The 13,098-nt window shown below is 48.0% G+C and overlaps 1 protein-coding gene across 2 annotated transcripts in view; it reads left to right on the forward strand.

Annotated features, from left to right (window-relative positions):
- Positions 1 to 10,015, forward strand: part of RHBDL1 (rhomboid like 1) — a 29,028-nt gene extending 19,013 nt beyond the window's left edge. For both annotated transcript variants that reach the window (XM_072982525.2, XM_072982526.2), the window contains exons 6-8: positions 4,835 to 4,935; positions 5,792 to 5,852; positions 7,519 to 10,015. In XM_072982525.2, the coding sequence (XP_072838626.1) occupies positions 4,835 to 4,935; positions 5,792 to 5,852; positions 7,519 to 7,790 (434 nt within the window). In that variant the 3' untranslated portion in view covers positions 7,791 to 10,015. The remainder of the gene's footprint in view (positions 1 to 4,834; positions 4,936 to 5,791; positions 5,853 to 7,518) is intronic.
- Positions 10,016 to 13,098: the final 3,083 nt, after the last annotated feature.

A 13,098-nucleotide genomic window follows, 5' to 3' on the forward strand; every position in this document is an offset into this window, starting at 1 on the left:
CCTTTTATCTCTTCTGATTTTTAATTATATGCTGAGGCGCCTTGGATCCCATTTCTGGAAGAAAGGGGGAGCGTCGGCCGACCAATCAAGCAAAGGAATAAAAGGGGTCACGGGCAGAAACGGGAACTAGGACGGTGCGACATGAACAGCCAGCCAGAAACCCTAATCAGTGATGTGCACTTGCGTAAGAGAAGTCACGCAAGTCTTGGTGGCAAATTGTCATTCCTTAATGAGGTGCTCGTCGCGTTCCTGGTCATGCATCCGAGAGCGTGATGGCGCACAGGGCCAAGAGCACGACCAGCACCTTGTTAATGAGTGGCAACGTCCCCCACCCCCCGAAATCACGCCCTTTCCCTTAGGCGAACATTAATAGGCAATCGGATTTGGGATGATGTGTTTTATTCCCCTCCACGGTGTGTGGATTGCCGGCAGGCCTGGGCCATGGCGGGGGAATGGGGTGGGGAGCCTTTTCCCCCATCCATGATGCTTCTCCTTTATTGGGATATAGACAAGCATGCATTTAAATCACTGCGCTTTTGTGCCGCACATAATAAATGGTGATGACTCGTGTCAAATTCATCTCCTTTTCATTCCATTTCCCTTATTTGGAAAGTCTCGGGCAGCAGCTCATGACGAATGATGGGGGGCACTTAACAGGGCTCCAAACCCCCCTGTTTCTGTTTCTCCTGTAAATTGATGCAGGCTTCCCCGGGTAGATTTTCTGTTCCTTTCCAGCCTCCAGCACCCGTCCACGGTGTTATTTGCTCATTGATTTCTCTGGAAAGCTCAGCGTGACCGTGGAGGCCCATGTGTGGCAACCAAGGACTGTGCGGGGAAAGCATATGTGTGTTTGTTGTGGGGGGAGAGAGATGGGGAGAGGTAGCCCCTCTCAGTTACAGGGCTCCAAAGACACACACACAGGTTTTTCGAAGAAACAGAGGGAATAAAAAGGAGGTTGAAGAATTTCCTCATCAAAATCACACCTTCTCCCACTTGCTGCCTCAGCAAAGGTGGGGAAAGAGAGAGAAGAGAGAAGCCGTCGAAATCTTCTGGATTTTACCTGCTCCCTCTGGAATGAGAATTCCATGTTTTACTTTGGTATACAGTATATCCAGGAGCTATCTTTGAAAGCCTATTAATAACCTTGACCTTAGGGCTGGAAGGGACCCTGTGGGTCATCTATTCCAGCCCCTTTCCAGGATACACCAGTCAGGGAATCGAACTCCCAACCTCAAGGTCCGCAGCCAGAGACCTCAACCTATCTTGTTTTGCATTTCTGGAGGTAGTCCAGCCTGTGGTGTCCTTGGGGCCAAAAACGGACTTTCCTCTGCTTTAAGGTTGACGTTGAGCCCACTTTTCATCAGCCCATAAGACTCTGCTCGTGATCTGAGGTCGATCCCAACAGACTCAGGTAGCCGGCTTGAGGTTGTCTCAACCTTCCACCCTTCTGAGGTCACAAAAATGGGTCCCCAGGAGGAGGGGGGGCTAATTATGTGTAGCCTAATTGAAGTTGTAAACCACCCAGAGAGAGCTACAGTATATCACAGAAGTGAGTACGTCCCCTCACATTTCATAAATGTTTTAGTGTATCTTTTCATGTGACAACACTGAAGAAATGAAACTTGGCTACAACGTAATGCAGTGAGTATACAGCTTGTGTAACAGTGTAAATGTGCTCTCCCCTCAAAATAACGCAACCCACAGTTATTAATGTCTAAACCGCTGGCAACAAAAGTGAGGACACTCCTGACACTAGGGAGGAAAAACGGCTCCTTGGGCCCAATTTGGACCTTGTCACTTAGGGGTGTCCTCACATTTGTTGCCAGCGGTTTAGACATTAATGGCTGTGTGTTGCGTTATTTTGAGGGGGCAACACATTTACACTGCTAAACAAGCTGTATACTCACTGCATTACGTTGTAGCCAAATTTCATTTCTTCAGTGTTGTCACATGAAAAGATATACTAAAACATTTATTAAATGTGAGGGGGTGTACTCACTTCTGTATAAGCACTATGGGGGTGAGCAGCACACTTTGCTTTGCTTGAATACCAAATAAACCCTGTTTCTCAAACCAGAAGTGGACGTCTGAATGCTTGCAGCTTGCTTTCGACACGCCTAGAGAACTCGAGAGTCAAGTTACATCGACCCCCAGACCTGTCCAAGTTCCCGCTCTGAGCTTAGAAGGAAGTGGCATTGTCCCCAAAAATCAGATGGTGGATTTCTTTCTTTCTTTGAAACCATGGCTCGTTTTGTAGCATAAAGCGCTTGCAACACGACCAGGTGGCAAAGCACTTTTCTGAGCTGCGGCATTCTGCCATTCCCCTCACCCTCACACCAAAGGGAATCCTTTTTCCAACCTGTTGCTTCCTTTGACATTTGCGTCTGTCGTTTAAAAAATAAAAGCGACATTCCTCACCCTCCGATTTGGTATTTCGGCTCATCCGAATGCAAATGTATGCGAGTCAAAAGTGATTAAGACACCGGCAAACGGCTGCCTTGAGATTTCGTTGCTTTGCCTGACATCCAGAGGCTGCTGGCTCTGCTCCGGATTTTGGTCAGAACTTTAAGAGGGCTGTCTGAGGTGCTGAGCCCGTTTTTTTGGGGGGGAGGGGATAGGCTTCAGCAGGTCCTGTAAAACTCAGGTAAGTCCTGGGACAGATTCAGCACCTCAGCAGAATTAGAGTCCCCAGATCCCATTCTCTTCTGTTTATATCCTGATTCTTAAGACTGAACCAGGTGTTGTGTTAAGTGTGTCGTTTGATGGAGGGTGAATCGTTCTGTACTTGCAAATATCAACCACAAGGAGGTTGGGTTCTTGACATGCCCTCAATCTCCTTGTCCAGGAGCCCCAAAATCCAGAGAGCTGGTGCAACATGGTTAGCAGCATACATGGCTGTAAAGGGGATGTTCCTTTAAGGCTTCCCTCTTGCTCGGAAGGGGGTGGAGCCTGGATGGGAGGAGTCTCAGGACAGCAGTATAAAAAGCCTCTGTTCAGCTCCAGGTACCATTAGGACCTGAAGCTCACAGGTTGAGCAGTTCTTGGGTGGTTCCTGGCTGCCTTGCTGTTACCCTATGGGCTCTTCGGAGTTGTTTGAAAATGAAGCCAATGGTCTATTTAGTCCAGAGTTCTGTTCCTGCAGTGACCCATCTGGTGTCTGTTTACAGAATTTTGAATTTTTGGTTAAATTCCTCTAGCTGTGCAGCAGAAGTACAGGGATTCACAGAGCAGAATAGCTTCATGTTCCCCCAGATTAGTCCACCCCTTTTTGTCACCAATCAGGCACTTACAGTCTCAATAACTCACTCTGAGACATTAGTAAGAGAAAGAATAAAAGTTTTCAATTACTTACAGTTGAACAGATCAAACGGCAAACTGACAGACATGACTGCTTTCAACAACAGGCTCACCGCTTCCAATAGGCAACAGAAGAGGGAAAGACACAGAGCAGAGAAGAAGTGGGGCTCTCTTTCAATTCAGAGGCAGGGAAGGAATGATTGGCCACTGCCAGACAGATTGACAGCCACCCCAGCCAAGCCTAGTAAAGGGAGCATGTGAGGTTGGAAAAACCTCCAACAGAGTCTCTGGAAAGCATACCAGCAGATGTGAGCATAATATCACGCCTGCCTTCTTGTTCAACAACTATTTTCTCTGACGTTGGTGACAAAGTGTGGACTGCAACACTCAGAATCTTGCTGGCTGTGGATTCTAGGAGTTATAGCCCAAAATGTCACTTTTCCCAATTCCCACCAGGAGATAAATACAGATAAACAGGGCCATCTTGTCCGTAAATGCTGACAACCTTCTTCTTCATAATTCTACCTTACTTCCCTTTATGTCTGTTCAAAAGAGTAATGATTGTTGCCCCACCTTATGGTATTGAGTTCCATAGGTCAACGTGGCTGTCAGGTGGAATTCCACAGGTGGGCCATACCCCAATTTGCAGAATAATCTTAAGAAAAACTGATTATTTCCAGCACTGGCTTTATATTAGGAAAACATGCACAAAATGGTGGGCCTTCAAATGGATTTCACAATCATTTCAAGGGTTTGCTTAGATCATTTGAGGAGGAGGAAGAAAAACTTCCTACAGATCCTCACCAACCCCTTTCTGATGACATCTTTGAGGTTTAGGCCCTGACCTGCAGCCAGAAAAATCTGTGGTGGGGTGGAGAGCCGATCGAATGAATGTTTCAGATAAAAGAACTCAACGTGTACGTATTTACACAGGCAATTAATCTGGAAAATGACACACACCCCCAGCAAAGAGTTCAAACCAGCCATTAAAGGAGTGAGTGCCTTAAGACAAGGGGTTGCCAACCTTGGTTCCCCAGAAGTTTGTAGACTACAACTCCCAAAAATCCTGTCCAACACAACTTGTGGCAAAGGCTTCTGGGAGTTGTAGTCCAAGAACATCTGGGGATCCAGGTCTGGGAACCACCAGCCAAAACCCTTCCAAATCCAGGTCTTCAACAGATGCTCAACAGCAGCTAAAGAGACAGCTGTAGGAAAGGCCTCTCCGTTGTTGTCGTTGTTGTTGTTGTTGTCGTTGTTATTGTCGTTGTTGTCGTTGTTGCCACTGTCCTTTTGACCTTGGGCAGGCCAGAGTTGATGGCAAGGCCTTTCAAAGCGGACAGGGGAGGATTTAAAGCCCAAGAGAAAGCAGCCTTTCAAGAAGGAATGGAGAACCTCCAGAGATCTGGAAATGTCCACAGCATTGGTTCATGATGATCTGATTGTTTCCCTTCATTTAAATCTGAAAAGTAAACAATCTGAAGGCTCCTCTTCCTCCTCTACCTCCTCTTCCCCCCCCCACCCAATTATCTTCCTACAGGTTCTCTGACCGTCTCCATCACAGACATGCGAGCACCTTTGGTCGGAGGCTCGGGAGGTGTCTACGCTCTTTGCTCCGCTCACCTGGCCAACGTTGTCATGGTGAGAGGCGGGGGGGTGGAATGGGTGGTGTAACTTTGAACGGACATCCATGCGAGATTCTGGCCCTCCTTCTCTTGACCGCACCTTGATTTCTTTGACGGGAGGCTTACCTGTTTATTTATAAAAGAACACCTTTCCGCGGAACGTGGCTCTTTGGGATGCGTAGCAGCCACACCCTCTTTCCTGATAGAGGTAAAGGTACAGGTTCCCCTGATAAATTGTCTAGTCGCATCCGACTCTAGGGCGCGGTGCTCATCCCTATCTCCAAGCCATAGAGCCAGTGTTTGTCCGTAGACAGTTTCCGTGGTCACATGGCCAGCGCGACTAGACACACAATGCTGCTACCTTCCCACCGAGGTGGTACCTATTTATCGACTCGCATTTTTACATGCTTTCGAATGGCTAGGTTGTCAGGAGCTGATACAGTAGGACCCCGCTTATCCGCAGGATCAGTATCCACGGATTCATTTCTCTGCAGTCTGAAAATATTTAAAACGTTACAAGAAAAATCCTCGAAATATATATTTCTGAAGAAGGGTGCAGCATGATGGGGACAGTCGTAGTCAACATCTGGCATTCCAGGGACCTCTACCCTTGTATTGCATTTAATTTCAAAAGATCCTGGATAACCAGGAAAAGCAGCAAAGCCGTTGAGTTCTGTGTGTTAAGATGCAGATGCAGCAGTGTTCCTGTCTTGGTTTAACTTGATGGCTGTGTCTGCTTTAAAAAAAAAATCCCCGGTTGTGCAAGAAGTAGAGGAAGGGAGGGAGGAGGTTAGATGAAGGGCATGGGGGAAAAAATCTGTGGGTCTTTCCCCAAAAACTAGAACAACTCTCGTCTTGTCTCTCCATTATAGAATTGGGCAGGAATGCGTTGCCCCTATAAGCTACTCCGTATGGTGCTGGCCTTGGTGTGCAGTAAGTATCTTCTTCCTTGGAGTCGGGGGGGGGTAGGTGGGGAATCTCAGGCTGTGATGCTAAATCTGGCACCCTTTGGGGCCAAATACCTGGGGTTCCCCAGATGGGCATAGCCACACCACAGTCTGGTGGCTTTCTAACTTTTATGTATGATATTTCCCCATTCTAAATGGTCAACATGCCTCCACTCGAGAGTTTTTGGATGTCAGGAATAACTTTCGGATAAAATACGGTGGTCTTTCTTAGCCTTTCTCTTTGGCCCCTGCCCATCGTCCCTGAGGGATCTTTCGAAATAGAGTTTGCCCTTTGGTATGTCACGGCTTGTTATGCCCAGAGGGAATCGCCCGGCCCCTGTACCTGTTGCCCACCCGCATCTCCGGTTTCCCAATTCTGCCTCCTTGTTGCGTTTCATGGCCCCGTATATTGGGCCGCGCAGGAGAAAAGAGGAAAGGGGCAATGGGGAGATGGCTGAAGGGGGTTGGGGAATGATGCCTCCAGAGGGGTAGAAGACCTTGGGAACATGAGTGCACTCAACTGGAGCTGAGCACCAGATTTCAGACAAATCTCAAATCACTGAATCCACCAGATTTGGACCAAAGGCTAACAATCAGGAAAAATGTCTGAACTGTTAGAGCAGTACGACAATGGGACCCATGACCTCAGGGGGAGGTGGTGAGCGTTCCAACGTTGGGGGCCTTCAAGAGGAAATTGGACCACCCTCTGTCTTGATTGGGATTCCTGCCTTGAGCAGGGGGTTGGACTAGATGACCTTGTTGGCCCCTTCCGACTCCACAATTCTAGGATTCTATGAATTTTGGTCTGTAGCAATATACAACAGCCAGGCTCAGTTTGGGGGTGCAAGGTAGCAAATTCACACCTCCATTTTTCCCAAGGCCTGGATCAAATTGGATGGCGGACAGATCCTTTCAGCCTTTTTTTTTCTCTTTTGGGGGCTGGGGGGGGAGAGAGAGAGCTTGCAAGGTGTCTCAATGCAACTGCTGAAAGCTAACTGTGTGAAGCTTAGCTGGCGTACCCCTTTCTTTACGGTGGGGCATGTCTTCAAATTTCTTGCCCATCAGTGCCAAAAAAAAAAAAAAGTATTTCAATTTTTTGTTTGTTTGTTTGTTTGTTTGTTTTCCAGTGCATTGATTAATTGGCCAAGTCACAAACTCGTAAAAATTGAAAGACAATTTAAAGATGACGGAAAACAGCTAATAACAAGAAATATTGTTATTTTTCTTTACTGGGCCTCGTGGTGCAGTGGTTCAACTGCAGTACTGCAGCCAAATCTCTGCTCACAAACTGGGTTCAATCCCAGGTAGTTCAATCCCATCTCAAGGTTCGCTCAGCCTTTTATCCTTCTGAGGGTCACTAGATTGAGTACCCTGCTCATTGGTGGCGGGCCGATTTTGGACCTGCAGAATTAAATTGTAAACTACCCAGAGAGTGGTTTAGGCGCTATGGGGTGGTATATAAGCAGCGTGCTTTTCTTCCTGAGAACGTACCACTGCAGGATGCGGTGTTTCAGGGTTCAAATAATGGATTTGCAAACTGGGTTGGAATTTTTTAAACAGAAATGGGAATGGATTGTTTCCGAAATGCGATCGATGCTCATCCTTTGTATTTTGTCCCTCTTTCCCTCTCCCTCTGCTCTCCTCAATTGCAGTGAGCTCCGAGGTGGGCCGGGCGGTTTGGCTGCGTTTCTCCCCCCCTTTGCCTTCCTCAGGTCCTCAGCCCAGTTTCATGGCCCACCTGGCAGGGGCGATCGTCGGCATCAGCATGGGCTTGACCATTCTCCGCAGCTACGAGGAAAACCTGCAGGATCAGTGCGGCTGGTGGGTGGTGCTCCTCTCTTATGCCACCTTCTTGGTCTTTGCAGTCTTCTGGAACATCTTCGCCTACGACCTTCTCGGGGCACAGATCCCACCTCCCCCGTAGCACCCCCGCCTGGCCCCAGTTCTCTCTGCAAATACCTATCCTGGAAGTGCCAAAATTTGCAGATTTCACTGGGGGTGGGGTGGAGGGAGGAAGGGGGGGGCTGGGCTGGCCCCGGCGCGCACAAATGCAGGAGCGCAGCGCATGCGTCTCTGAAACGCCGAATGCCAAAAACACACACACACCCCAAAACTGCACTAGGAGTCTTGCAGAAAAGCAGGATCGCTGCGGGGGCAGTTGAGAGCCCGAAAAGGAGCAAATTGCCTCCTTTCTTCCCCCCCCTGCTCCCCCGACATTTAAACCCCACTTCTAGAACGAGTCCTCAGTTCCCGGAAAGAAACAAAAATATTCCTTAACAAGTGCGTGCTCAGCGATTCCTTTGTAGACACGCAGGGTCGTGATTCCTAGCGGGTGGGGGGAACGGGAAAAGGTGGGGTTACGTAGCCCTCGATCCTGTCCTTTTAGTTCCCTTCGTGACCCCTAACCCCCCAAGCGCTGGACAGAGGTTGGTCCTGCTTAACAGCCTCTCCATGATAATGATGCTCCCGACACCCTCAAACCTTCCCTTCTTCTCTGGAATGTTTTGTGGTTCTTTTTTTAAAAAAAACTCCTTTTTTGCTGTGTTTCTCGCATCCCCGCTTTGTCTTCCCATTGGCCGTTAGCTAGCAGACAAGGGTTAGGGGACCATTTCTGTGTTTCTGTTTCTCAATTTTAGCCATGTCTTTTGGTGGGATCACACCTTTTGACCTCGAAGCTTGCCATCTTCATGAGGTTTGGAGAGTCAGCTGGGTTTCCTCTGTAGACGGATGAGCAAGAAATGGGAGCTGGCTGTGTTGACAGGCATGGCGTTTTTCATCCTTTGGCCCCTGGCATCTCCCCTCCCTGAAGTCCTGGCAATCACGATACGGGCTCAAAACGGTGACCTCGATGGTCCAGTGGTGTGATTTCATACAAGACAGCTTCCTATCTCTGTCCATCTGCTACAGATATTCTAGTCGTAAAGCAGGGTCCAAAATGTAACGTTAACTCCAAAGATCTCTGCCGTGTCAACATGGTTGAGATGCTTATTTCCTGCTTCTCCCTTCTCCCACCTCTCTCATGCGTCACCAAGCCTCCTGTTGGGTCCTGACGGAACAGTGACTGAACAGTCAGTGCTGTGCAGGCTTAGGGTTGGGATTTGCAAGCTGGTTTCTAGAGCAGGGCTTGGTCTACCATCAGAGATGGACAACCTTCTAGATTCGCTGTTGGTTGATGTGTCTATGTGGGGAAATCCTACAAATTGTGGTTACAATATGAAGGCAGGAGCTGAGGAAATCCATTCCAAACCCAGAGAGAGAGAGAGAGATTTCCCACACAACTTTAAAACAATAGTTCCATCTTTCTGATGTTTCTCGATGGAAAAACACAGCGAGGCAACCAAGGGCTTGTACCTGCTAGATGGCCAGTGTAACACCTTCTTGGCTGAGATGATCTCCAAGGCCTGAGTCCGGGTAACAGACCCTACCAGGGCGTACAGTAGCAAAACAGTTACCCATCTGTCCTGTTTGAGGTTGAAGCGTGCCTCTTTCACAAACCTCTGCCAGGCGCCCTCATTCTGTCCAACATCTGGGCCGGCACCAGTAAGGGGATGAATAATAATTTGAGTTGGCTTGATGGAAACGGGCGGCATTGAAAAACCACTCCAGAACTTGGGGAAAAAGTTGCTCCTTCAGATTCCCGTTTCCAGTGTTCAATCAGCCAACACGGATCAAAACCGCTCTACGGCCAAGCAGCCGCCACCTCTAGGGAAGGGGCATCCATTGGTTTCATGCCACCGTTTGGAAAGGGGTGTCCGTATGTGTTTCAGCTCCTAAACTGGCTATCGTAGGAGGTTACAATCCTGGTTTTCAGTAGAGGAGGTCTTGTTTTGGAAGCATGAAAAGGGTGGAGCGGGGGGTTTAATCTGGATTTTTTTTTTACCTGCACCTTGGGGCTCCGCAGAGCTTGTTTCTCTTGAACATGGCCTTACGACACCCCCTCCATCTTGCCGTATCGTGTTGCTGAAAAGCCCTCGACCCCCGTCTGTGGGGAGGCAGGGGCCAAGCATGTGTGAGGTGGAAGAATGGAAGAGGTGGGGTGGGGTGGGGGAGCGAAACTGAGCTTCCTCGAAGAAAATGCACTACCCAGATCCGAAATGTGATGGAGGGTGGGGTGGGGGAGAGAAATGTGAATAAATATTTTGCACACCATCTGGCTCTCTCGTTTCCTGGGTCGACGTCACTTCCAAGAGAAGTCCTGAGGACAGATCAATTTGTCAGCCCGAAGCACCGCCATTCATAACATGCTGCACAATTTGGAGATACCACAAGAGAGAGACACAACGGCTAGAGCGCATCAGTGTTGCCCTGATAGGCTTTTAAAAAAAAAATGCTTCCTGCCTCTGCCCCTCCCCAGAGGAGCAGAGAAAGTTTTTAATTTCCTAGTATTATCTGTCTAAATAAAGTACATTTTGGACTGCAGCTACGGAGAAAGATCCCCATCTATCTATCTATCTATCTATCTATCTATCTATCTATCTATCTATCTATCTATCTATCTATCTATCTATCTATCTATCTATCTATCTATCTATCTATCTATCTATCTATCTATCTATCTATCTATCTATCTATCTATCTATCTATCTATCTATCTATCTATCTATCTATCTATCAGAATTTTTTTACCCCGCCCCTCTAGACAATGTCTACTCGGGGTGGCTTACATGGATAAAAAAAAAAAACAATATAACATGTATTAAAAAATCATCAAAAATTTCAGTTACAGCGATTCATTCAAACAACACATTACCAAGATGACATAGCTTAAGAAAAGAAAAATAAGGATAAGTTAATTGACTGGAGGGAAGGCCTGCTTGAATAGCCAAGTTTTTAAAACTGGCTTTTGAAAACGCCCAGCGAGGGTGCCAGCCGAATTTCAATTGGTAGGGTGTTCCATAGCCGAGGGGCCACCACTGAGAAAGCCCGGTTTCTTGTTTTTTTTCCTTTCTGGGCCTCTCTTTAGTCACTCATGAAGTGACTAAAGTTGTTTTCTTAAGCCACTGAAGGAGAATGGGAAATTGAAAGCAGTGAGCTCTGCTTTGGTTTGATCCCAGCGATCGCATGCACTGGAAATGAACCATCAGTTCTCAGTGCCCCATAAAAGGGAGTGGCCTCGATCAGTGGGAAACCCTGGCACCCCTCTCCACCGGGAATGGTCCCGGAAGGACACCCAGTGATCTCCGTGGTAAGTAATTAAAAGTTGCTCCAAGTTCATAGGTCTGACCCCACCCTGACTGGGACTTGCAGTCCACTGTTTTTCAAAGTTCTGTCCCGAGCATCCGGTAGCCTGAAGCCTTGGCCTCACTTTGCCTAAGGGTAGGGCTGGCCTGGGAAGTGTCTGGAATTAATACAGAAACTGTGAATGTATTAGATGAGGGAGGGGGAGAACCGGGGGGGAGAACTGCGTTTTGTGCCTTTCAGGGGGCGATCAGCTGCTGGATGCGTTCACCTGCTTCCCTCCTGGTGCTCTTTTAAAATTGATGGTCTCTTTTGTTTGTACTGTGGGTGGTTCCAGTTAGACATCAAGATGTTGTAGTGGGAGAGATGCAACCTGGCAGCTCGTAATTCACCTGCGCCAGGTGTCTGAGATCTGGGGAGCCGTCAGCCGCCTTCTCCCCCCCCCCCCCACTCCGGCAAAGGGAAGGAAACTGGTCCTCCATTTCCATGGCCTGCCGTGGATAGATTTTTTTCACCCAGGGGGATAGTGTGTGTTAATGGATTTTTTCTGGGGCGACGGGAGACATGGACATCCCTGAGAGGTAAATTGTTGGTATTAAGAACGGTACTGAATAGGTGGATTTGGGGATTGCGGCATTTTGTACTCAATGAGAACAAGGCAAAAAAAAGTAACTTGCTCAACACTCTGCCTGAGCCATCAATCTTCCTGCTGGTTGCTGTTTCTGGTTTCAGCCAGATAAATGTCATGGACTCATTTCTCCTTTAGACAAAAAGTCACCGTTTCTGATCATTTTCATTCTAAACATCATCAGACGTAAACTGACCGTTAACAAGCGCAAGGATGTGTTTTGAAGCCCCTGTAAGATTGCCACTTATTTATTTATTATTCATTTATATACCACCCCATAGTTCTAGAGCTCTTCTCTGGATTGTTCACAACATAATTGTGCAAGGAGCACTTTGTGTCCCCTCACCACAGCGAGCTGGGAACTCGTTTTACCAAACGCAGAAAGATGGAAGACCGAGTCAACCTTGAGCCGACTACCTGGATCTGTTGGGATTGAACTCATGCTGTGAGCAGAGGCTTAACTGCAGGATTGCAGTTTAACCATTACACCACCAGGTTCGTCCTGCGCCATTTTACACCCAGCGCCATAGCTTGCTCTCTGTGGCTTGCTACATGCACGCCTACCTGTCATTCGCTGTATCTTGGGGCTCAGTCTAGCTGTAGGGCTCATGGCCAGAAGGAAATGATGATGATGATAATAATAATCTTGGAACCACAAGCCTGGAAGGGGCCCTATGGGTCATCCTCTCCAGCCCCAGTCAAGGAGGCACAGTGGAGAATTCGAACTCCCAACCTCAGGTGCCACAGGCACTCAAAACCTCGTTTACTTTTGTCGTGGCACTTTGGCTGGTTCTCTTACTGTTAGCTAGACCTCTTAACTGGTTTTCCAGCTCCACTCTCCCAGTGAGTTTCCATGTCTTGAGTGGGGATTCGAACCCACTTCTCCAGACTCCTAGAGTCACTCTAATCCCCGCAGCACACACTGGGTAATCTTTACGTACGTTGACCCGTTTAGATCTCTACGTTTGCCAGACCCTTGGCTCAGTCCCGGGAACACTGCTTCTGAGTGACCATCAGCTAGCAGTCCTCAAACTGAAGGGGGCCCATAGCTGGACTACAGACCCCATTAGCCACTGTCCAAGTTGGCTGGGGATGATGGGGGCTGTAGTCCAAAATATGTGGGCAGCCGACATTTGGAAAGCTCATGCAGATGATATTGAGTTAGGCGGTTCGGGTGTAAGGGCGTGAAATCTGCATAGAGAAGGCCCTAAGAAGAGCCGATTAGCTTCTTAGGTTTAGGGCACGTCTGAGCAAGAAGCTAATTTGTACCTGGGTCCTTGGTTCGTTTAAAGGAGAAAGGCGGGGTAAAAATATTTTAAGTAAATGAATGAAGACCCACCTTGCTCTCCTTCACACTCACATGAAGCTGGTGACCCCAATTTTGCAGCCTGGTGGATTTCCACTCGCTTTGAGTCCAAACTTTAAA

The sequence above is a fragment of the Pogona vitticeps genome, chromosome 13 (assembly GCF_051106095.1).
Source record: "Pogona vitticeps strain Pit_001003342236 chromosome 13, PviZW2.1, whole genome shotgun sequence".
Lineage (NCBI taxonomy): Eukaryota > Metazoa > Chordata > Lepidosauria > Squamata > Agamidae > Pogona > Pogona vitticeps.